This window comes from Mirounga angustirostris, unplaced genomic scaffold, assembly GCF_029215605.1.
Source record: "Mirounga angustirostris isolate CCGP_5_RB_7025 unplaced genomic scaffold, mMirAng1.0.hap1 SCAF_9, whole genome shotgun sequence".
NCBI classification, from domain to species: domain Eukaryota; kingdom Metazoa; phylum Chordata; class Mammalia; order Carnivora; family Phocidae; genus Mirounga; species Mirounga angustirostris.
Window position 1 is genome coordinate 84048806 of NW_026991717.1, and position 26740 is coordinate 84075545.

At 35.3% G+C, this 26740-nt stretch overlaps 1 protein-coding gene and 1 non-coding gene across 9 annotated transcripts in view; both read right to left on the reverse strand.

The window, feature by feature from the left end:
- The window catches only part of RALGAPA1 (Ral GTPase activating protein catalytic subunit alpha 1), a 250249-nt gene that overhangs the window by 178383 nt on the left and 45126 nt on the right, over positions 1-26740 (reverse strand). For all 8 annotated transcript variants that reach the window (XM_064570955.1, XM_064570956.1, XM_064570950.1 and 5 more), the window contains 7 exons: positions 23043-23086; positions 21516-21693; positions 19936-20051; positions 16691-16829; positions 15395-15603; positions 13040-13279; positions 1002-1199 (listed from right to left, as the gene is read on the reverse strand). In XM_064570955.1, coding sequence (XP_064427025.1) covers positions 1002-1199; positions 13040-13279; positions 15395-15603; positions 16691-16829; positions 19936-20051; positions 21516-21693; positions 23043-23086 — 1124 coding nt within the window. The remainder of the gene's footprint in view (positions 1-1001; positions 1200-13039; positions 13280-15394; positions 15604-16690; positions 16830-19935; positions 20052-21515; positions 21694-23042; positions 23087-26740) is intronic.
- Positions 12058-12161, reverse strand: LOC123862594 (U6 spliceosomal RNA). Its single transcript, XR_006795292.1, has one exon. It is a non-coding gene; the product is annotated as a U6 spliceosomal RNA (small nuclear RNA).

Here is a 26740-nt window from a genome sequence, read left to right on the forward strand (position 1 = left end):
ATGCCCAACATGGGACTTGAACTCACAACTCTGAGATTAAGAGTCACTCTACCAACCGAGCCAGCCAAGCACCCTGTGGCTTTTTCTTTTTATCTTTAGCTGTGCAAGAGCTGGTCTCCTAGGCTTCAGGTCTTTCTCAGTGAGAGTTCCTTTTTATGTAGTTGCAGTCTTGCTGTGTTTGTGGGAAGAGGTGAGCTCAGGATCTGCATATTCTCTGCCATCCTCCCATCAGTCTCAAATATTACACCTTTTAAAATGGCATCTAATTTTGATCTACACAATGAATTAATCAGTATACAATCTCAATAGTAATTTTTTAAAGTTGTGACATCAAAGAGCGTTAGGACAGGGTACTGTGGTTAACTGTTATATTACCTATGTTGCAAAATATACTAAAAGGTATCTTTAAGCCGAGATGCACTTCAACAGATGAATGGATAAAGAAGATGTGGTCCATATATACAATGGAATATTACTCAGCCATCAGAACAGATGAATACCCAACTTTTATATCAACATGGATGGGACTGGAGGAGATTATGCTAAATGAAATAAGTCAAGCAGAGAAAGTCAATTATCATATGGTTTCACTTATTTGTGGAACATAAGGAATAGCATGGAGGACATTAGGAGAAGGAAGGGAAACATGGGGGCGGGGGATTGGAGGGAGAGATGAACCATGAGAGACTATGGACTCTGAGAAACAAACAGGGTTTTAGAGGGGAGGGGGAAGGGGAGATTGGTTAGCCTGGTGATGGGTATTAAGGAGGGCACGTACTGCATGGAGCACTGGGTATTATATGAAAACAATGGATCGTGGATTACCACATCAAAAACCAATGATGTATTATATGGTGACTAACATAACATAATAAAATTTAAAAAAAGGTATCTTTAACTTCCCATTTATTAAGTATATGTATCTCAACATATTATTACACTTTTGTGAAAATCTAATCTATTAAACTTATATTAAAATATGTTAAGTCTTATGAGTTTACCTCTTCTCTCTTTTCTCCTTCTTCCATTGAAATAACATGGTCTGTGACATTGTCAATACAAGGTAAGTCCGAAGCAGAGATCACAATTTCTTCAGGTTCTTGCATAAACAAAGGTTTTTCTTCTTGCTGGATCCATTCTTGATATACTTTTACCACTTTTCTCATAGCTGCTGCTTCACAAATTGGTAATAAAAATGCCTAGTGAAAAAAACAGAGAACACACATAATTATACATTTCACTTTGCTACAAACCACTAATACATACATTTTTATCTTGTTATAAAGTATGATATAAATGATTTTTAAAGAGTTAAAAGTCAACCAATCCACTGTCAGAAAAAGCCTTTTGTTTCCAAAAAATTTGTAAATATGTTGACATAGAAATACTTTCAGCAGGGGTGCCTGGCTTGCTCAGTCAATACAGCATGCAACTCTTGATCTCGGGGTCATGAGTTCAAGCCCTACACTGGGTGTAGAGATTACTTAAAAATAAAATCTTAAAAAAAAAAAAAAGGAAGAAATGCTTTTGGTAGATAGACATGGATTTCAAGTACAAGAGCAAAGATTTGTTTCACTTGTACTGTCTATCTCAGAATGAAAATATTCTGTGTTTCATGAAATAACTATACTCCTACAAAGCTCAATGTAAATACTTTTCATAATAAATCAGTTTTATAACACTGTTTTTTTTAATTACTATTGAAATAAATTTCGATGAGTTAAATTAAATCTGATTCCAAGAAGTAATACAAATTACATGAAAAAGGCAACTATAAGCACATAAGAAAAAATGTTACAGCTTTATTTCATTTTACATACAATAAATAATGTTAAGTTAAACAATAAGGCAAAATACTTAAATAATTAAAAGGAATACCTTACAATTATTCTTTTCTTTATGTACTTTCTGGGTTGCCTTAACTTTTTAAAAAAAGTAAATTCTTCATCACAAAAATACTACATTTTCACAATAAAAAAACTTTTTTCTACAATTCAGACAGGCAAAAATAAACAGTAAAAGTACTCCATCTCACGACCCAAATTCCTTTCATCATGCATGTTTGTGTTCATGTGTTAACATTTTCACTGGACTTTCTCTTTACAAAAAAAAAAAAGGAATTAAATTGCTTTTAATTTTTCCTTTTACAACCACTATTTATTAATTTCAACTCTAAAAGTCACAAGACCTTTACCTAAAAACCTGGCACTTCCTCCTATACAGCTATCAGTAGGTGTATTTAATAATAATAATGGGCTTAAATGACTATTTTATCTGAATGAAACTACCCAAGAAAATCAGCTTTCCAAGATAATGATGAAAAGTTAATGTGTAATATCAACAGGATACTTAATGTAGTTTGGTAATCCTTTTATTTATTTATTATTATTAATTCCCTAGCAATCTACATTACTTGCTACTTTCTTTCATCTAACAAACCCATTCCAAAATTCTCACTCTCATATTCTAGCAGCCTAATGGTCAATGGCATGATTTGGATCATCACTGTCTGCTCTAAAAATATTTGTTTTATAATTCTAGAACAACTCAGCCTTCCTTAAAAAGGTTCAAGGTATAAGAAAAAAATCTCAATCTCAAAGAAATTCTATTCTCAGATACTGAAAAATGAACTTTTTAAAATCGGCATGGAAACCCTCTGCAGTTTCTGCTCAATTTTGCTGTGAACCTAAAACTGATCTAAAACAAAGTTTAATCATTTAAAAAATATTAGTAATCTCTAGAGTTAAGATATTTATTAATGCATAAACTGTCACACTATATCCCAAGTGGCTTGATGAATTTACTAAAACCCAGAGTATATATAACCTTTGTTCTTATAAGCCCCAAAGTCTGATTTTGCCAACACACTAAATATGGATCTTAAGGAAAGACTGATATTAGCCATGGCTAAAAAAACTGATACATAAAAACCAGAGTGCCAATTTATACATTTATGACGAGAAATAACTGTCACACAAACCAGAACATTAAATCCATACGTCAGCATCTTATCCCTATGAAGAAGCACCACTCAGACCCCAATATTAACTGAAAATAAGGCAAGTTATCATTCAAAAAATATTTCTGAATCTATGTACTCAGCAAATTTTCTGTCTGTAGATAGACCTGCATGAGGTCATCACAGTTCTGATTCTATAACCATAAAACTATTACACAACCAAAAACTACATGGAGAACGAATCAAAACAAGAGGAGATAGAAAAATCCAGTATTTAATGGTATTAGCTTAAGATAATCTGATCCAGTTTTCTAACAACTGGCTCTGCCAATGGGATGTGATTTACTGGTAGCTGCAACTCTCTTCTTCAGTGAAAAACAGTAACAAAACATGGTGGTTTCTGATATTTTTAATATTCTGTTATTATTAATCAACCCAGATTGTGATGGACACATTCTTTTAAGATTTAATGAAGTACAGTGAGCATTTAGCAGACCTGGGAATTTTTTGTCTTCTTAAAGCAATGGTCTCAGAACCCCTACTCTACCAGATGTTTACAAGAATAACAGTTATTCTAAAATAAGAGTAACATTGCTTGACATTTTTGCAAACATCTTTAATGTTTAGCTTAATAAAAGATGGTTTGATTCTCTTATCTGCTTGTTTCTTCATTCAATCTAATACAGTATCACGTATCAGGTATCTCTGGAAAGCTTCACCATACACTTGTGAGAAAATGACAGTGGAAAAAAGTAAATAAAATCTTAGTATTGTCATGAAAACAGTTTTGACCTCATGGACCTGAAAAGGTCCTGGAGACTTCCCAGAAGCCTAAGACCACAGTTTGTGATCCACTGCCTTAACATTACTTTGGGGAAAAAAATTATATATATAATATCTATATATAAAATTATATATATATAAAATCTGTGTTCTTAAAGGTTAGACTATTGATGTGTTATATTTACCTCATATCAAAATATGTGAGGGCTCCTCACTGTCGTCTCCAAATAATGACAACATAAAGTACACTGTGTTGACTTATAAAATAGGGGGTTAATGCCTGCAGTACATCTATGCCTATTCTATTGGACATGGAGAATAATTTTATCATTTCAAATGATTTGGGGATTTATGCTTTTTAGTTAAATCTTTATGCTAAATACACGTAACAATATAAATACCCATCTGAGACAGAACTCAGAATCATTATACTGGCCCTAAAATAACATCATCAACTATGGTTAACAAATTATCTGAAGACTTAGCTTCTAGAAATAAATGTTAGCCCCTCAGGTAGCAATGATAAAGTACCTGGCACTCAACAGTTACAGAACTTATTCTTCTTCCTTTTTTTTTTTTGAGAGAGGGAGAGAGAGAGAGCGCATATGCAAGAGCTGGGGGAGGGGTGGAGAAAGAGGGAGAGAGAGAATACCAAGCAAGTTCCGCACCCAGCACAGAGCCAGACACAGTGCTCAATCTCAAGACCCTGAGATCATGACCTGAGCTGAAATCAAGAGTCAGATGCTCAACCAACTGAGCCACCCAGGTGCCCCAACAGTTATAGAACTTCTTGATTCATTCACCAAATATTTACTAGGTGCCTACTTATGCCAGGCACTAAGGATACAATGATAAATGAGTAAGAGAAGCATTCATGGAGGGTAGCAGGAAAGATCAGAATTCTAAAAGTAATTTTTTATAATAAATGTAAAACTCAGAAGAGGTACTATGAAGAAGAGGACAATTTTCAAAAACATCATAAAGACGTACTTACTACGTGTGTGTCTGTGTGTGTGCATGTGCGTGCAGGTGCATCTGTCTTTGAGCGGGTGGGTGAAGGTGGTCATGGAAGACTTCTCTGGTGTAATCATATTTAAGTTGTGATCTAAAGGATGAGATGAGTAGCAGGTAAAAAAAAGAAGGGGAAACGGGTAGAGAGGAAAGAAAGGAAGGCTGAAGAACAAAAGTTAAGATAGGGAAAATAATAATTGTGAAAGCTATGAGAATGGAATTACTTGAGAAATGTTAGGTAAACATATTTCTACTAAACTTATTTACCTATAGAAAGACTTGTGCTCTAGCTGGGCCTGCTAAGGGCAAAGTCATTATATGGCCATATACCTGATAATTAATGGGGAGTATTTTTATCTATATTATATTGTGGAACATATGAACCTTCAAAATAAGGAAAGAAATATTTCACAAATTCTCAATTTTTGAAAATTTATCAGTAATACTAAGCAGGTAAAAAAGCTTTCCTATGACAATCTAATCTTAGAAACTGATCCCTTTTCAAAACATGAATGATTCATTGGTGTCATCATCCTAAAATTTATTTTTCCTTAAGTTTTGCCTTAAAAATCACTTTTTCTTAAAAGAGTTATTCATTTATTTTAGAGAATACAAGCAGGGGCAAAGGGCAGAAGGAAAGGGAGAGAGGGAATCTCAAGCAGGCTCCAGGCCCAGCACGGGTCTCAATCTCACAACCCCGAGATCATGACCTGAGCCAAAATCAAGAATCGGATGCTTAACTGACTGAGCCACCCAGGCACCCCTCAGGTCATGATCTCAGGGTCGCGGGATCAGGCCGCTCATTGGGCTCTGCTTGAGATCCCTCTCTCCCTTTCCCTCTACCCCTCAGCCCCCATCCCTCTCTAAACAAAATAAATAAAAATAATTATCAGAATAAAAACATCTCAGAGAACTTCAGTTCCCAGCAATATCATTTAAAGATATCCTGGAATATTCCTGCATAAAATATCTAAAAAAATACAATATACCTTATTAAATTAATGGCTCAGCTTGTAAGGCTATTCTGAGTCCAGAACAAAAGGTGAGTATTAATCCAGACAGGCAAGTGAGCAATGAAGCTGTTGGCTGCTTCCTTGGAGAGCCTACAGAGTATTGGCTTAAATAGCCACCTGTACAGACGGGAGAGACAGATCAGAGTCCTACATGTAAAACTGACACCAATGAAGGCTACAAACTCAAGGCAAGCTAGGAGGGAAGGCAAAAAACTCAACTCCAGAGAAGAGTCAGTGATGAAACTTGTCTACTGACTTGGGGTAGGGGAATACAAGGGAAGAATAGCCTTTCCTGCAAATTCATATTCTCAGGCTGGCCATCACATAACTTTGAGTACTGCAAAGCAGGAAGAATCATAAGCTGAAAATTCTGATTTCAAGTAAACCAAGACTGGGGTGCCTGGCTGGTTCATTTGGTAGAGCATGCAACTCTTGATCTCGGGGTCATGAATTCAAGCCCCACATTGGGCATAGAGCTTACTTAAAAATTTTTAAAATAAATAAATAAATAACGTAAACCAAGGTTGACAGGACCGCCAAATACCTGGAGAAGCAAGAGCAATTCCTCTCTGGAGGAACACAACTTTCAACCCAGGTTTCAAAGTAATTCCCACAAAAGTCCAAAGAAATCTAAGTCCATATCACAAAAATCCAAAACAAAAAAACAAGGGTAAATAAACAGAAACAACAAAAAGCCCAAACTGTAAAAACTTAAGTTAGTGGAATTAGTGGAATAAGGGCTATAAAATGAGTATTTTTAATATGTTTTAAGAAAATGAAAATGAATATGAATAAAGAATGAATGAGCCACAGCAAAAAGTGGAAAAACCACCAAACGCAAATTTTAAAAATTAAAATATAAGGAGCATGATTAAAAACTCAATGACAGGGCGCCTGGGTGGCTCAGTTGGTTAAGCGACTGCCTTCGGCTCAGGTCATGATCCTGGAGTCCCTGGATCGAGTCCCACGCCGGGCTCCCTGCTCAGTAGGGAGTCTGCCTCTCTCTCTGACCCTCCCCCCTCTCATGCTCTCTGTCTCATTCTCTCTTTCAAATAAATAAATAAAATCTTTAAAAAAATAAATAAATAAAATAAATAAAAAAATAAAAACTCAGTGACAGGAGAACTGCTTCCAAGACTATGCTAGGTAACCCAACCAACCTTTTGATTGAAAAGACAAAATGGCAGATTAAAAGATAAATTTAATCTTAAATGCACTGATGAGCCAAAGAGCAGGAAAAAAATATTAAAAAATAAAAACCTATATGAAATCCAAACTCAGGTTTTACTGGGAGCAATAAAGCTGACTTTCACTTTGAGTGGCACCAATTACTTTGGTTTCCACTGACCTATTGTGGCAAAGCAGGGAGAACAACAGTAAAACTCTAAACAAAGTTGTATTTTCAAAGGAGTACATATTGTCAGTGCGATGCTGAGTTAAACAAACCCAACCCATTAAAAGTTAGTAAGGTAAACTGCCCATACCTAAATGGGGAAGAGATAACAATAGCAACAAAAATCTCCTCAGAGACATTAGAACTAAAAGCTAGCCGTAACAGAGGTTTATACTCTGTGTTCACATTATGTGGCTGGCTTGAACTTCAAATCAAGAATTCAGTTTAGGGCGCCTGGGTGGCTCAGTTGGTTAAGCGACTGCCTTCGGCTCAGGTCATGATCCTGGAGTCCCTGGATCGAGTCCCGCATTGGGCTCCCTGTTCGGCAGGGAGTCTGCTTCTCCCTCTGACCCTCCCCCCTCTCATGTACTTGCTCTCTCTCATTCTCTCTCTCTCAAATAAATAAATAAAATCTTTAAAAAAAAAAAAAGAATTCAGTTTAATGAGAGGTTGGTAGTGTCTCTTTGCATTTAGAAGAAGCAAATGCAACTCCTCTCTGAAGGAATTAACCTTTAACCAACCAAATCAGCAAATAAAGTCATAAGATACAAAAGCTCAGAATCAAAATTCTAAATTTCTGAAATCACAAACTACTGTAAAAAACATTTAGAGAATAGAGCACCATGAGAAAGCATATATGGCAGAATCAGATCTACAAAGACCTCAGGAATATTATAATGATCAGTCAATATAAAATAACTATGCTTAGTATAAATAAAATATAAGAACAAGAGACAAAATTAAATTAAAATTAAAATTAAATTAAAATTAATTAAAAAGGAAGTACCCAGAATGTAGGACAGAGAGACTAAGAGACGGAAAATATGAACTTGAGATTAACAGACATGTATAAAGTGAAAAGGTCTAACATACATCTTGTCAAGAGTCCTGGAAAGACAAGAAAAAAATGGGACAGAGGCAATATTTAAAGAGATAATGGCTGAAATTTTTCCAGAATTGTCAAAATAATCCATTAATGAAGTATGCCTCAAATATCCCCTAAAGAATAAATAAAAGGAAATCCAGACCTGGACACACCACAGTAAAATGTAAAATGCCAAATACTAAAAAAAGATATAAAAAAGAGCCAGAGAAGGGGTGCCTGGGTGGTTCAGTCAGTTAAGCGTCTGCCTTCAGCTCAGGTCACAATCCCGGGGCCTGGAATTGAGCTCCCTGTCAGGCTCCCTGCTCAGCAGTGCTACTCGCCCTCCTTGTGCTCTCTCTCTCATGCACTCTCTCTCTCTCAAATAAATAATCTTTAAAAAAAAAAAAAAAGAGGTGGAGAAAAGATAATTAACTTATTAGTTCAACTGCTGGTTGACATCTCAACAGCAACAATGTAAAGCAAAAAATGGTGGGAAAGTATCTGAGCATCTAAAATGTGCTGGGTGAAAATAATTGTCAATCTAGAAGTCTATGTCCAATGGAAAAAGTCTTTCAACAATAAAGACATTTTCGGACAGGGAAAAATTTGTAAGTATTTGATATCAATGGACATTAACAAAAAATTCTAAATGATGAACTTCATTCAAGCAGAGGAAAGTGATTCTAAATGAAAGATCTGAGACGGAAGACATCATAATCACAGAAAGTGATAAACCACATAACTAAATGTAAATCAACACTGAATGCACAAAACAATAATACTGGAGTTAAAACACAAACCTTCAAAATAGAACTGATTTGATAATAACTATATGTTAAGTGGGGTGGGGGGTGGAAATTAGAGTAATAAGGTTAAGCTCCTTATACTGATTAGAAAAAAGGTAAAAAAAAAAAAATAACTTTAGACCTTGGGAAGTGAAGTATATATGTTAAATTTATATAGTAATCACTAAAGAAAAAGGAATAATGTATAACGTTCGAACCAAGTGATAGGAAAAGGATACAAAATGAGAAAACATCAATTAAAAAGAAAGGAAAAAATAAGACAATAATGTAACAAAAGAAATACAGACATGGTAAAAAACAGAACAAAATATGACAGTATCAGTAAATCCAAAATATCAGTAATTATAATAAATATAAATATTCCAGTTAAAAGACAAAGATTTTTCTTTTTATTCACAAGGAAGTTTAATAAAAGGCCGGCTCACCTTCCCACTCTATCTGATTGCCCTGCCCATCTTTTTTGCCAGCTCCCCTTGCTTGTGCTCACAGGTCTTTGTCCTTGGCCTTCTTCTCTTCACGACCTTCCTGTTTTTCCAGGCCGACCTCATTCACTTTTTTTTTTATTCCAGGAATTTATTTTTAGGAAATATTTATGCATGTACACAAAGATTTTATACATCAAGATACTCACTTCAGCATTGTATCTAATAGCAAAATTTTGATAACTATCAATAGGTAATGGTTTCAATAACTGATGGGTGTCTATGTATTGGGATTGTACAGCAGCCATTAAAAACAATGTTGTAGAAGAATGGTTAGTCTTATTGGAAAATGTTCAGATCACATTAATAACACAAGCAGACCCCAAACAATATAAACAAAAAGAGTCTTTTAATAATGTATACATGTGCATGGATTTATAGAAAAAATACCTTGACACTAAATACAGTAAAATATAACTGGTTATTACTGCTTGGTTTTTTTTTTTTTTTTGACATCTTTTTTTTTATTATGTTATGTTAATCACCATACATTACATCATTAGTTTTTGATGTAGTGTTCCATGATTCATTGTTTGCGTATAACACCCAGTGCTCCGTTCAGTATGTGCCCTCTTTAATACCCATCACTAGGCTAACCCATCCCCCTCCCCCCTCCCCTCTAGAACCCTCAGTTTGTTTCTCAGAGTCCATAGTCTCCCACGGTTCGTCTCCCTGTCCGATTTCCCCCCCTTCATTCACTCTTATGGCTTCATGTACAACAGGTTTGCCAGTGACTTCCAAATCTGGATTACCAATCCCAACTTCCCTCTCCCAGAACCTTACATCCATCTCCCCATCGGATACCTTCACTTGGATATGCTCCAGGTGTCAGTTGGTTTAAAACTGACCTCATTACTTTTCCCCAAACCTTTGCCCCAAACCTGTTCCTTCTCTAGGATGCCCTTTCTTTAGTGAAGGTTCACACCATGCACCCAGTTGCCCAAGACAAAAATCCCAGTCAGCCTAGGTCCTCCATCCCCTTATATTCTATAGGTCATCAGATATTCCTTCAACAATTTATAAAAGACAAAGATTTTTAAAAATCAAACCATATTTACAAGAGACATGCAAAATCTAATGATATAAAAGGGTTAAAAATTAAAAGATTATTTTAAAAATACATGAGGCTAGTACTTTTTTTTTTTAATATGGGGCTTGATCTCATGAGATCAAGAGTCCCACACTCTACCCACTGAACCAGCCAGGCGCCCCAGATGCTAGTTCTTAATAAAAAGAGAGTGGTGTAAATCTACTAATAGTAAATAAAATAGACCCTAAGCAAAAATAATTTCCATAGATGAGAAGGGCCATAAATAAAATGTTTAATTCACATTGAGGTATAAAATTTTAAACTTGTATGTACTTAATTATCAATTATATAGCTTCAAAATATACAAAGAAAAATTTATGGAGATACAAAGGAAAAAAGTGACAAATCACTGTCAGAGTATAAGATTTTAACACACCCCTCTCGTAACTGTGAGGTCAAGCTGACCAAAAACCTTAAGTAAGGATATAGAAAAGTTCAGGTTCTAATGATCACTGAACTCAACAGAGAAGCATACATTCTTTTCAATCATACAGGACATTTATGAAAACTGACTACAAACTGAACCATAAGTTTCAATACATTTTACACAACTAGGATTGTACAAACTATATTCTCTGTCCAAAAGAATCACATCAGAAATTTGTAAGAAAAAGGAAAATCAGGAAACTCTGTTTGGAAGATACAAATTGCTAAATAACTCATAGGTCAAAGAAGGTATTATCATGAAAATTAGAAAATACTTACAAGTGAATAACAGCAAAAATGCTATATAACAAAATTTGTAGAATGTAGCTAAAATAGTACTGAGGGGTAAATTAATAGCCTCAAGAAAGTTCATATGAGAAAAATGTGAGACTAAAATTAATTAGCTAGTAAAAAAAAAAAAAGAAATCAAGAAAAGTAGAAAGAAGGAAATAAAAGGAGCAAAAATTAACAAAAGAGGAAAACAAGTATAAAACAGAGAAGACTAATAGCCAAAAGCTCATTCTTGAAAAGACTAATAAAAATGACAAATCTCTAGCAAGAATCATCAAGGAAAAAAAAACAAGGAACAAATAAAAACTAACAGGAATGAAAAGGGGGAACAAGAATATAAATGCCTCAGGGGCGCCTGGGTGGCTCAGTTGGTTAAGCAACTGCCTTCGGCTCGGGTCATGATCCTGGAATCCCGGGATCGAGTCCCGCATCGGGCTCCCTGCTCAGCGGGGAGCCTGCTTCTCCCTCTGACCCTCCCCCCTCTCATGTACTCTCTCTCATTCTCGCTCTCTCAAATAAATAAATAAATCTTTAAAAAAAAAAAAAAAGAATATAAATGCTTCAGAGATTAAAAGATTCTAAGAGAATGGAATGAACCTTTTGTCAAATTTGAAAACAAATGCAGTGAACAAATTCCTAGAAAAATAAACTTACACAAAGGGACTCAAGAACTCGAAAGCCCTAATGGTTCTAAAAGTTTGCTTTAAGTTCTCCCACATGTAAAGTTCTCCAACATTATTTGCCAAATATCTTTCCTTTCCCATTTGTCAAATATTCTATCAACACAAACCTTAAACTTGGCAACTAGAACCATTGTCAAAGCTGGAAAAGATGTTAAGGCGAATTTGTTTTTTTTTATTGTGATATTCACTTTATTGAGCTTGTAGGAAACTGAGTCTATTTGTATATAACTGTATACATTTTGTACTCATTAACACAAAAATATAGACCACTTCATGAATTTGCCGGTGGTCCCTGTGCAGGGGCCATGCTAACTTTCTTTGTCTCATTCCAATTTTTAGTATATATGCTGCTGAAACAACCACAAGGCAAGTTTGTTTCTTTAACTTAGGTTAACAAAACTAATGCTGCGTCATGCTTTGTTTTACATATCAATAAACATGTGTACAAGGTGAAGATTTGCTTTGCCTAGACAGCTTCCTGGCATGTGAAGGCATGTGGTATAGAATAAACAGCACTGACATGGGAACCAGGATCTGGGAGTTTTAGTCCCAGATCTACCACTTACTTGCTGTGAGACTTGAATGATCCCCTTCAGCTATAAAACTCAATGATGTTTACCTGCAAGAGTTAAGTACCTTTGCTATTAAAAGCACATGATTGGTTTTCATAAGGCTTATTTTCCACAAAATTTCTATGTAACTGAGAATGTGCACTTACGAATTTCTAGCTATCTTTATGTGAAATAGTTTTTATTCTTTTTCTTTCTCTCCGTTTCTTTATTTTAGTCCCCAAATATCTGCCTTAAGCAACTTTAACTTCAGAATGCCTTAGAGGACAAAACAGCCTCTGGAAGGAGAATAAAGGCAATGAAAACATTGCTTCTTCTATTCAAAAACCACTTTTTATTGATTATAGAGAATGGAAGATAAAATAATTTTACTGTAATTTACTAATGAAATGGTAAGAAGAAAAGTTTCAAACCATAAAGTGAGTAACTAAGAAAACTGCTCTAATAACAGAAGGAGTATGAGGGGAGGTGGACAGTTATTAAACTAAAATCATCATAAACTAAAAAATATAAATAGAAAATATTAAAGGATTAGTTTTAATTTTAAAAATTAAATATAAACTTAAAAAAAATTTTTATTAAAAATTTTGAAAAGCTGAAAGCCAGTATATTCAACATTAAAAACCAAAGTCTATACTACAAATTAAAATTACTGAGAGGTACTTTACCTGACGAAATATCTCTGTGACAAAGTTTACATTACTTCTTTTAGAAGAAAAAACTCTGCGAACTATTTCAATGTCTGTGAGATGTTCCTCATCAATACTGCAGAGACTGGATGAGCTAGGTTCTCGCTCCGTCAGAGTGCTTGTATTGGAATGAGACTGTTCTGGTTCTGTAGTTCTATCCGCTTTATCAGCATTATCATTTTTGTTTTCTTCTCTGGATACCAAACTAGCAGCTGCTCTCTACAATAAAAACAAAAGAGGGAGAATATCATAATCATTCAACTTGGTATTTTGCTTTCTAACAGCATTCCACAAATAACTTACACCGTTGTTTAAAATCGGGCATAGATTTCATTTAGATCCATTCTAAATAATTAAGTAGCAATGCAAATAACTCAACATCTAAGTAATATAGTGATACTCACTAATCATCTATCCACCTATAATTTGATTTTAGAATGTTTGCAGTACAAACAAGTTATCAAAAAAACACAAAGGAATGGAAGAAAAGTTATGACAGAAGTAGAAAGGAAGCCAAAAGAAAATATAAGAAAACTCAAGAATGGGGCACCTGGCTGGCTCTGTCGGGACAGAGTGTGACTCTTGATCTTGGGGTTGTAAGTTTGAGCCCCACATTGACTGTAGCCATTACTTAAAAATAAAATCTTGAAAGAAAGAAAACTCAAGAGAACACTCTATATTCTCTTAAATGAATTTTCACCATCGGGCGCCTGGGTGGCTCAGTTGGGTTAAGCATCTGCCTTCGGCTCGGGTCATGATCCCAGCGTCCTGGGATTGAGCCCCGGCGTCCTGGGATCGAGCCCCGCATCGGGCTCCCTGATCTGCAGGAAGCCTCCTTCTCCCTCTTCTACTCCCCCTGCTTGTGTTCCCTCTCTTGCTGTGTCTCTGTCAAATAAATAAATAAAATCTTCAAAAAAAAAAAAATGTCTGCCTTTGGCTCAGGTCATGATCCCAAGGTCCTGGGATTGAGTCCAAGTTGCACTCCCTGCTCAGCAGGGAGCCTGTTTCTCCCTTTCCTACTCCCCCTGCTTGTGTTCCCTCTCTCACTGTCTCTCTCTCTGTCAAATATATAAATAAAATCTTAAAAAAAAAAAAGAATTTTCACCATGACTGAAGATGAAGACAACCTAGGGATAAAGTAAAAGTCTTAAGGTTGGTGATGAGGAAATTATTACCATGGTATGATAGTAGTAGCTATTCCATGGTATAGCAAATTACTTTCTAGTAAGTTACTCAATTTTTGGTCTCAGTTTTGTCATCTATAAAACAAAAGGTTTTAAGTAAATGATTTCAAATATGCCTTCCCAATCAAAAACTCTGTGGTTTAATCGCATTAAGTTCTGGGATCATGAAAAATAGTTCTGCTTGAGAGTTTCTACACTTAATAATTATTTGTAGAGACCTTAGAATGAAGTTTTAGGGAAAACATACCCATAGCTGGCTACAAATAAAAGGTTAAAGGGAATATAAAAATTTTATATTTCCTGAATACTAATTAACTAAACACACACTTTATTCCCCCACTTAATTTGTAAAAGATCTAAGAAGTCATAACAAAAACACACAAAGTTTAAGATTTTTAAAAGTAAAGAAAGTCTGAGAAAAGGAAAATAAAAATTATTTAAAAATACTAGATTAGAGGTAAGTTCAGAAAAAACACACGTTGAGAAAAAAGAAAGTGATAAAAAACAATGTGTGAAAAACAGGGAAACTGTTTAATAAAAAAATACCAGAAGTTTAAATATTAGTCCCTCCATTGTATAGCTGGGTATAATTTTATATCACATTTCTAGACTCAGTGCCCTTGCTGAAAAAAGGGAAAATGAGATGGGGACTTTTTTTTTTTTTTTGAAAGATTTTATTTTTAAGTAATTTCTACACCCAGCATGGAGCTTGAACCCACAACCCACAAGATCAAGAGTTGCATGCTCCACCAACTAAGCCAGCCAGGCGCCCTGGGAGACAAGACTTTAAATCAGCATTCTGTGAATGCTCAGAAGTCAAAAAAGAACTATGATTACAAATCATTTCCAACTGCAAGAACTTGTGTGTACCATTCAGAATATTTTTAGTACAGCACAGTTAACATAAAATACAGTAATAAATTAGAAGCTGAGACTCATACATGACTAGAATTATCTTCTATATCTTCCAAGTTTTTTTTATTAAGAAGCCTACTGATTCTATAATAATTGTTAAAATTTGGATTTACAAAATACATTTATACAAAGAAAATATTACCATCATTTAAGTTTGTTCTACATCTAAGGCAACTGAAATCCGTAGACACATCTCTTAAGCCATTTTTAAAGTTTGCCCTTTGTGGTGTATTACCTGAATATTCTTTGGCAAGACTTCACCTTCCATCCCAGGAATATGAGGTCCTGTATGGGGCTTTGGCTCAAGCCAGAAAGAAACCAGCCAACGAATGACAATAACACGAGCCTTAATGAAAGGTTCTTTTGTACAATAGATTGCTTCATTGGTTTCGGCATCCTTCTTTATCATAACATAATGTGGCTTTGGTCTCACCTGTGGGATATCTACAGAAAAATAAAAGGAAAACAAAAACCAAAATAAGAAAATTATTATGCTTAGCTAAATCTACATTTTTAAACATTTGAGATGTGATGATACCCTTGTGATGATACCCCTGTTTTAAAAGTAGATTTAAAATGACATTTTAAAATAATTTGCTAGATATTAACATGCAATCTAGAAGAGTGAACCATATATTGCTATAGGGAAACATGTCTTTTTGCAAAACATCACTAAAAGGCTCGGTGAATCCTTTCTAAGTACAGAAAGGCTTCCAGAGCCATTTAAAATTAATGAGAACTCACTTCAATTAACCTACGACTGAGATACAAATTTTGAATACAAAGTATGAGAATTTTTCCTTGATTTTTATAGCAAAAATATTTTTAAAGCAAATATTGTTCTCAATGGCAAAGATCTGCTACTCTAATTTAAGCCCTTTCTACAAGCCTTAATGGTTATGCCTAAGTCTATTAGCTGCCTAAACTTGGCAAAGCTTAAAACAGGAACATCTTTCTGCAAAAAAAAAAAAAAAATTTCTACATACAAACTGCAGTGGCTTCTATATATGGAAGAGGTCTGCTTTTAAACCAAGATTTGTCAGAAAGGCTCTAGTTTCAAGGCTCAGCCATTTTGGCACAGCCACTAAATACTGGACAAGACATCATCAAAATATATGACAACGTCATTATTCATACAGAACTTGAATAAGACATACTAAATTGAATCCTTGGGGGACCTTAAAGAGGTCCCTTTTATTATACAATGGAGGGACTAAAATTTATAATATAGTTTAAGGATCATACCAAATAGCAGAAGTTTAATGTATAATATCAAATATTTATGGTGGGTTAATTTTTCCTATCAGTGAGATCCAGAGAAGACATTTTTTTAAAAAATCTCTTTACTCTCAATTAAACTTTCCTATTAGTAAAATTCTACTTTCTCTATGAATCAAGGTATAGTATCTCTAAACAACCAATGCAAATATTAAATGTTGTCAGTTTTCTGCAGGTAACAAATGCCAACCTTACATTGAGGTATATTTTATTCTTACGTGTGACCTTTTAGAAAATTCCACAGACTACCTACCAAGTACAGGATGATATAAACTATTCTCCTTGCAGATGTTTGGGAAAATATAAGGCAAGTAATATTTCTTAAAATGTGAAAACAAAAATGAAAATCCCCTTTCTTGGTTTTCTTTGTTCTTCCATTCTAAACTTTTTACCTAAAAATAAAAAATACAATCAGAATCATTCCATGAGACAGAAACAATTATTAGCTATCATAAACAAGGTTGTAAAAGGTCACTTAAGCGATACACTAATCTGTTATACTCTAAAGATACAGAGCTAAATATATATAAAGGACAAATAGCAAAAACTGGTATAATGCCATGTAAATGCATTATATATGTTAAATTACAAAAATCTTAGAAGTTAAAGTGTGATCTGAAAATTTTCAAAGTTGACCCAGACTTGGCTCTAATGACAAAGATACTAATGTTCTTTCCCCTTTTGCCCTGTCCTGAATAATTCAGCCTTAAAAGTCATACAAAATAGGCATATGTGAGTGGGAATGGGGGAAAGAGTGAAAGCAGTGGCAGTCAAGTGCAGATAATTAGAGCCTAACCACAAAATGCAGGGCATCCATGAAGGGGATGTAGCAGAAGCGGCAGCCCAGTGGAGACTTAGAGCCCAAGAGGGGTGAGGACAGTGTCCATGGAGTAAGGGGGTGGAGGATAAGAGGGAAAGAGCAGTAAAATATAGGGTGTGACAATTCCAGTAGGGTGAAGAAGATAGCTAAGTAGGGGGATGGCAAAGGCTTCATTGAGATACCACTATACATTATTCACTATTTTTTTCTAAGATTTTATTTATTTATTTGAGAGGGAGAGCGTGAGCACGCACACGAGCAGGGAGGAGAGGGAGAAGCAGGTTCCCTGCGAGCAGGGAGCCCAACATGGGGTGCTCAATCCTATAACCCTGAGATCATGACCTGAGCCAAACATCAGGGTGATTCATACCAAGACCTCCATGGTGTCCCTCTCACTCCGAAAACAGCCGTCCTTGGCCCCAGCAATGCCACAAGTGGTCCCCTGCCAGCTTCTGCAGCCAGCCAGGCCCACCAGGCCTCCCACCAGGCCCCCTACCTCAGTCACCCCTGACCTCTGTAACTCACACTGACTTAGAGCTGGTGGGGAGTGGGAGGGACGTGGGGATGACCAAGTGGGGTTTTTCTAAGTTCTCTGATCTCTGGGCTTGAGCAATTCGTAAAGGAAAGACAGGGTGTGGGGTTAAGTACTTAATTGGAGATGAGTGGGTTCACCTCTCTTCTTGCCCCTTCTTGGAATATAGGGCTCCTCTCATTTCTCTGGACCCCTAATTCCTGCTTCTTTCTTTGAAGGTACTGAGTGAGATGAAGTTTTGGGGTGGGTGGCCTCCTACACACTCTTTATTCTTTTGTTTCTCTATTTGGGGGGTTGGAGGTGGGAAGTTAGTCCCCAGGAGGGACAAGGGACATTTTTACATTTTGGAGCTAGTCACTGGGAGTACAGGAGGGGTGGTGGTGGGAGATCAGGTTTATGTATATGTACTATCTTCTTTTTTATTATTAAACAACTTGGAGGGAGTTGAAAAAAAAAATGGGGGGGTGCCTGGGTGGCTCAGTCAGTTAAGCGTCTGCCTTCAGCTCAGGTCATGATCCCGGGGTCCTGGGATTGAGCCAGGACTGACTGAGCCACCTAACAGGTGCCCCTACATTACTCACTTTAGAATAACTAAAATTACATACTGACCATACCAACTGTTGGTGACGATGTGAAGCAACTTTTAAGCTTCAAAGATTGCTGGTGGAATGTAAAAAGGTACAACCATTTGGAAAACAGCTTGGCAGTGCCTTAAACAAGTCAATATGTACCTACTCTACAACCCAGCTATTCCACTACTAGGTATTTACCCACGAGAAAAAATTTTATGTCCACATAAGGACTAGTTTATCAATATTCACAGCCGTTATATCTGTAATAGCTAAAAACTGGAAACAACTAATATCACCATCAACAGGTGACTGAATAACAAAGCATGTTATATCCATACAATGAAAAGTTACTCAGCAATAAAAAGAACCAAACTATTGATACACAACAATATGGATGATTTTCAAAAAAATTATGATAGAAAAAAGAAGCCAGACCAAAAAAAAAAGTATGTACCATATGATTCCATTTATATGAAAATAAGGAAAATGCAAACTGTAGTGACATAAATCAGATCAACAGTTGCCTGGGAATGAGGTAGTGGTTAGGAGTGGAAAAGGATGTATTACAAAGGCATGTGAGAACTTTTAGGGGAGACAGGTCATTATCTTGATTATGGTGACGGTTACATGGCTGTATACATGAAATAAATGTCATCAAATTGTATATTTCAAATATTGCAGTTTACTATATGTCAATTATATCTCAATAAACCAGCAAAACAATTTTAAAAATCTATATGAGGTATAAAAGTTGTTTTTTAAAAAAGAAAAACTGGTAATAATAATGACAGTAACAACTACCACCCACAGAGCACATTAGTACTTTTACTAATTATTTAACCCTCAAACACCAAAATAGGATAGGTATTATTTTTATGTCTATTTTAAGCCAGAGAGGTTAATTTACCAAAGGTGACACTATCAGTAAGATGTAGAATCAGATTTAAACCTTGGCAATCTCAATCAGGGTCCAAATTAACTTTCTAATGTTAGTTTCTGAGGCATAAGGAATTTCTGTGTTTGGAATAGTTACAAGAAATGTGTATATGCTAAGATTGTTTTCATCAACCAGGGCATGCACATTTCATATGTAGGGATGAACAGGTTACCTTACAAAAAATATAGTCACCTAGAAATTTACAGAGTACAAACAGGTTAAAGTGTAAATTACATTCCTCCACCCAAAACCCCATTCTCAGCCTATCTCCCTACTGGCTGCCTCTTGGCAGGTTGATTCCTAAATCAAACAGTTACTACTTAAAGACCACAACCACTGATTATAAAGGAAAGGATTGGAAAGTAAACCCAACTGGCCCACAGAGGAAGGTATATACATAAAAGAGTCTACTTCAAGATTTTCTCTCTCTAGCTCCCCTTCTACGAGACTCATAATCCCGCCAATGATTTTTATTTCACGAAAGGCATACTAACATACATTTTCAAAAGTAAAAATTTGTCCTCCTTCAAGAAAATAAGCAAATATCTACTCCAACATAATAATGGTAAGAGAGAGAAAAATTAATTACCCACACAAAGATGGTAAGAGGGGTGATATCAAAGAGGATAACACATACCTGAATTACTATGTATTTTAAAAGTGCTTCAAGAAAATAGCTTGTGAGATCTTCTTGACCTTTGTCTCCTGATTGTGGAGGGACAAGAGGAGTGATTTCCTCTATAGTGACTTGAGCTATACAGAGACAAAAGTTTAGTATAATCAGAAAACAAATTTAACAATGAAATAATGTGATCCAAATAAAATTTAACTGTAAGACATATATGCAATGAATACGCTTGAAAACGTTCTAATGATTGAACCTTGAAATAAATCTGAGATCATCCTAACAGCCCATCACAACAGCCATAAAGTTTAATAATCAGCTGTTTCATAACCCCTTGAGAGAATGTGACAGTGATGGATAGACAGATAACAAAGGGCTTAAGAGTGAATCTTACTTGGAAAAAAACTCATATTTTAAAATTTACATTAAGTGTGCCCATTACAAAAATTCCAGCCCATTACAAAAATTCCACAGTATGACGAGAAGCCTCAACAATAATGACCTTATTTATCAATTAAAGGACTTATTACTCTAGTAATGACCACTTTTACTGTTTAAGGTAGCTCCTTTATTCAAAGAATAAAATGATATTTCCCTCTCAAAAAGAAAGGATAGCATCTTAGTTCCTTGATTACAAAAGTCCGTGTATAAAATAAGAAACTTTTACATTTTCGAAAATGTTCCGATATTCAAAAACATTCATTATAATAAATGCAAATTCAAAAAAATTGACCAACAACTAGCTGAACTCTCTTAAATATTTCCTAAGCAGCACCTAGTTTGATATAGGCAGGTTCCTAAACCTGTTTCTTAGTAAATATTAGCCAAGTAATTAAGCTCACAAAAATAGATTTTGTTACAGTCCTCTTGGCACAAAGTAAAATACTCTTGTACTTCAATGTACATCCAAATTAACTCAAGGATACAAGACGACACATGAGAATTAGAAATAAAAGATAAATGTAAAATGGCTTCTATTAACCATGTGTTTCTGATGCTTGACACCAGAAGCCTTGCTGGCCAGGGAGAGAATGTCCCTCCCCAGCCAATTCCCAGAGATGGTAAAGATGGGCCAGAGAACATGCCTTCCATACACAAACCAACCAGTCCAGAGTCCACACCTCTACCCCTCTTCTACCCAGCTCTCACATTCAAGGCCACTATTCCCCTGACCTAATCACCCAGGTACGTGGGTGACAATGAGGGACAGCCCCTATGGACCTAAGCCTGCTGAAATTATCCAAACGAGCCAATCACAGGACTGCTCACACTGCCTCAAATGTTTCTACCTACAGAAATCACAATAAGGGCTCTTGCCTTTGATGCCCTACCCCTGACTGACCCTGGTACTTCCCCATGTGGCCACCCTTCCTGGTGTGGCATGCCCTCTCCCTTGGGAACTGTAACTATTTTTTTATGTCAATCATCTTCTGATCTGTTGGCCTCATCATAGGCAAAAAATAATAAAACCTAAATTTTATAACATGGCCTTGAATTACCGAGTTAATAAACATACGGACATTTTAAAAATACATTAATAAACTACACAGGAAATATTAAAATACTGATGGATAAGATCTCATGAATCTTACTTTCTTGAAGGTTGAGTGGAGGATTAATGAGATTATCTAAAGTTCGAGGTCCATGTTCAGATTGTAGTGCTGAAAATCCGGGAATTAAGCATGAAAACATCCAAAGCTGTTCTTTGCTACAGTTATTCTGAAGAGCTTGCAACCATAATAAGAAAAGACGAACACCTTCCCGTCTGATCTAAAATAAATAAAATGAAAAACAGTATTTTTACTAATAAGGGAAATATTTTCTTACTTTTAAGGCCAAAATTCTCTAGATGATTAGAGAGTGTTACTTGGCAAAAGAGAGGAAGGACAGAAAGAGGTAAAGGAAAAAGGAGAAAAGGAAGAAGGAAAGAGGGAGGGAAGGAAAGAGGAAGGGCTACTATACCCATGTCATTTATTGAGCCCTCATTATTTGTAAATTTAAATTCACTGATTTTGAACAAATACAGAATAAATTTGGCCTCTAACTACTTACAGCCATAAGATAATCTTTATTCTCTAATTTCCATTGGTAAAAAGAAAAAAATCAGAAAATTATTTCCTTCTTGTTTACTTCCCTCTTTCCCAACACCACTGGTCTAATCCAAGAACCAAGAAGAAAGAGGGCAATAACTTTCCCTGTACAGTGACTTTGGTGGTAAAAGGTGGAATGGTTATGGGGATCTTGGTACCCTGCTAAATCAATGTTCTTGTTCTTAAAAAAGCTTACCACTCTCTGAAATTATGTCATCTACTTATTATTTGCTGCTAACCTGCAAAGCAGAAATTTTGACCGGTTACTATATTCTAAGTACCTAGAACAATACCCCATATACAGAAGACAACAAATATTTCAATCAATGCATAAATTCTCTCCCAGGAAGAAAACAGGAAAAGACAGAAAAACATTCAATCTCTGACAAGCAAAACACAAAGTTCTTCATTAAGCTAATCTCACTGGTAGCTTTGGAAACTGCCTTACCACAGCTTGGTAAATGGCCACTGTCAAAGCTGTTCAACAGCTGCCACCCTTACAGTTTAGAGAGATAACAAGAAAACAAACAATTAGGAAGGCTTGTTCCTTTGTACTGCTATACCAAGCCTTGACACCAAAACCACCCACAATATGAAACTTTCACTTAACCTACAAGATGCTTTTGCACTGGGTAGCTTCTCTTACCAGAGCACAATGAGATAATGAAAAAGAAAAGAAATAAAATCAACTTTTTAATATAGATCCATCATTCTTCCCTACATCTAAGAATAGTTATAGTAATATAAAGAATAATTTGTAAATAATTTTTGTCTTCTGGGAACCAGAGAGCAAAGTATTTCTAGTGAATCACTCAATGCAGTGGCAAAAGTTTTTCAATAGCCTGGTCAACCCAGTATGTATTTTCACACATACTGAGTATGTTGCTATATTTTATTTTAAGTCAATTCACTTCAACTAAGTGAACTAAAGACAACTCAAAATTCTTTAGAAAAAAAGTTGATGTAGGAAAAGTAGAACAAGAGACAGTTTTTTTAAAAGTCATAGAAAAAAAATATAATTATTTATACCTTCAAGGAGTTTCCTGTGTGGAGTAGTTTCTTTAAAATTAATCCTGAAAAGGAAACACGATTTAAAATACTCATATTTTCTTAGTTGTTTCCAAATGTCAGAGTTCTCGGTCAGACTTGAAAACACTTTAAAACAAGTCCTTGGCAACCTCCAAATTATTCTTGGTGACCCTGATATCCCTCTGGCCATAATCTTGGGACTAGAAGGGCATGTAGTCACCTTTTCAACACATGTTCTATTGGAATTAAACATGATTTAGTCTATTGAAACAAACCCTAATCCCAAAATTGCATTTACTACAACATTATCTCTGTGTATCTCTTACTTAAGATTAAGAATACAATTAAATACTTTCTGCATCACTAATACAAATAAAAACCACTGCAGGGAACTTCCATTTAGTTAACCACATGAACTTTATAATTCTAATATTTCCTAACAAACATTTTCATTGTACTTTCTTTTTCAGAATATTCAAAGCTATCTTTAATATTCCTTTTAAATTTATACAATTTTTCAACTCTATAATAAAATATTGAAATTACATTAACAAACATCCAGAGACCCGCCATTTGGTCTAAATAAATCTAAATACAGTCCCATGTTTCCTATAATTTCAAAATTTCATTTATTTACCTTATTTTTGATGTTTTATCTAACAAGTATCATTGAAGCCTCCTTTGAAACCATGTCAAATCATTCTCCTTCCTTCCCCAGAAAAAAACATTATCCAGATTTGTATTATTTCCAAAATATTTTTATATTAGGGTTATTATTTATAAATTAATATTTAGAATTGGTTTATATATTTAAAACCTTATGTCAGTAACAAGAATCTCTTCCATAGCTATTTGTTCTAATCCTATTTTTTTATTCTTTCTAATAATATCAAGATCACACACATATAAAACACACACACACACACACACACACACAGATCAAGCCTGGATTTTATTTGGTTAAGTTTCATTTGTCATACAAAAATAAGCTTTAATTTTTTTTTTTAATTTTATTTATTTGACATAGAGACAGAGAGGGAACACAAGCAGGGGGAGTAGGAGAGGGAGAGGCAGGCCTCTGACTGAGCAGGGAGCCCAATGCGGGGCTCGATCCCAGGACGCTGGGATCATGACCTGAGCTGAAGGCAGACGCTTAACCGTCTGAGCCACCCAGGCGCCCCAAGCTTTAATATTTCAAATAAAACTGTGTTGATTTATCTGCAATTCTCTACCTTATGTTTGCACAAATTCAATTTCTTAAAACAATACTATGTAAACCCCAGTCTTTAATCAGCTCCCCTAAAAAAATCTATGTATGCTAAACGCACTGTGGTATCGTGGACTGGATTCTGGAACAGAAAAAGAACATAAAACAGAATACCAAATCTGATTAAGTCTGAAGTTTGTTTTTTAAAACAAAAACCTTACATTTACATATGATATACAAAACAAGCCTTCCTGTAAGTTACTTTTTTTTTTTGAGAGAGAGAGTGCATGTGCAAGAAAGCGGCGCAAGGGGCTGGGGGTGCTGCTCAATCCTAAGTAAGCTCCATGCTCAGCGCAGAGCCCCACTTGGGGCTCAAGCTCACGACCCTGAGATCATGACCTGAGCCGAAATCAAGAGTCAAACGCCCAAATGACTGAGCCATCCAAGGGCCCCCCTACCTAAGTAACTTTTCACAACCAACATTAGCTTCTGAAATTTATCTATAGTGATCTATATAGCTCTAATTAATTCACTTTAACTGCTGTGTACAATTCCATTCCATACTATTAATCTTATTTATGTTAGGACATTTGGTTTGTTTTCAAATTTTTGCTATTCCCAGGAATACTATAATAAAGGTCCTTGTCATAGCTATAAAAATAACTAACACCATACATAACTGTGAAAGAGTAACTGCTTTCTCCCACACATCAGGAATGATACAAGAGTGTCTGCTCTCACCACTTTCATTCAACACTATACTAGAGAAACAATAAGAAAGAAAGAGAGAGAGAGAAAGAAAAGAAAAGAAATTAAAGGTACCAGATTGGAAATAAAAAAGTAAAACTATCGGGGCGCCTGGGTGGCTCAGTCATTAAGCATCTGCCTTCGGCTCAGGTCATGATCCCAGGGTGCTGGGATCGAGCCCTGCATCGGGCTCCCTGCTCGGCGGGAAGCCTGTTTCTCCCTCTCCCACTCCGCCTGCTTGTGTTCCTGCTCTCGCTCTCTCTGTCAAATAAATAAATAAAATCTTTAAAAAAAAAAGTAAAACTATCTTAAATTGCAGTTGACATGTTCCTATATTTAGAAAACTGAAAGGAATCTACAATAAAACGAATAGAATAAGTGAGGTATAATTAACTAGAAACAATATAAATGCCCATGAACTGGTGAGTAGATAAAACATGATACAGCCATATCATAGTACTCTATACAGCAATAAAAAGGAATGATAATACATGTTATAATATGGAAAACAAACAAAAAAATTATGCTAAGTGAAAGAAGCCAAATGCAAACTACTATAAATTATATGATTTCATTTATATGAAATGTCAAAAAAAGACATTTATTGAGCACAGAAAGCAGACTGTGGTGGTGGGAAAGGCACTAACTGTAAACGGGCTTGAAGGAATACTTCAGGGTGAGGCAATGTTCTAAAACTAGACAGTGGTGACTCTAAAGATTTGCTGAAAATCACTAAATTATTTACTTAAATAGATGAATTTTACACCTATATAAAATATAATTCAATAAAGCTACTTTTAGGGGCACCTGGGTGGCTCAGTCAGTTAAGCATCTCACTCTCTCTCTCTGTCAAATAAATAAATTTTAAAAATTCTTAAAAAAAAAAAAAAGCTACTTTTAAAAAATCAACTAGATTCATTGATTTATTTTCCTTTATATATAAGACAAAAATGAAAGAAAACAGTCTTAGGATTTTTCTAGATGACAAAGAAAAATGACCACTTATGTGTCTTCTCAAAGTTAGACATTTACTGGACTATTATTAATCATGACAAGTAGAGAGCCTAAAGCTCTTCTGAAGATTTAAGGCTACATTCCTTAGAAGATACAATAAACTTTTGAAGTTCAGATGTCTCAAAAAAAACTTTCTTCATAAACAACCTTCAAAGACATTTTTATGATTATGAAACACAAAATAGGATTTCACTATTTTATTGAGTACCTTATCAAGTGCTTATTACTAATTCATATCTCTTCTGATATAAAACCTACTCAAATATTTTGCCAATTTAAAAATATTTGTCTTATCATCTTATTATCAAGTTGTAAGAGTTGCTTATATATAATGGGTATGTTATATTTAGTCTCAAACTTTATCCAAAAAGTTCATTCTAAAAGACTTTACTACTTAGGATTTTGGTTTTAGCCCCTGCATCAATATCCTTCCTAGATGTCCAGAGTTCCTTTTGTTTCTGGAATTAATTGGGAAGGCTTATCACTAAATTATTTACTTAAATAGATGAATTTTACCTATATAAATTATAATTCAATAAAGCTACTCTTAGGGGCACCTGGGTGGCTCAGTTGGTTAAGCGTCTGCCTTCGGCTCAGGTCATGGATCCCAGGATCCTGGGATCGAGCCCCACATTGGGCACCCTGCTCCATGGGAAGCCTGTTTCTCCCTCTCCCACTCCCCCTGCTTGTGTTCCCTCTCTCACTGTCTGTGAGAAATAAATAAAACTTA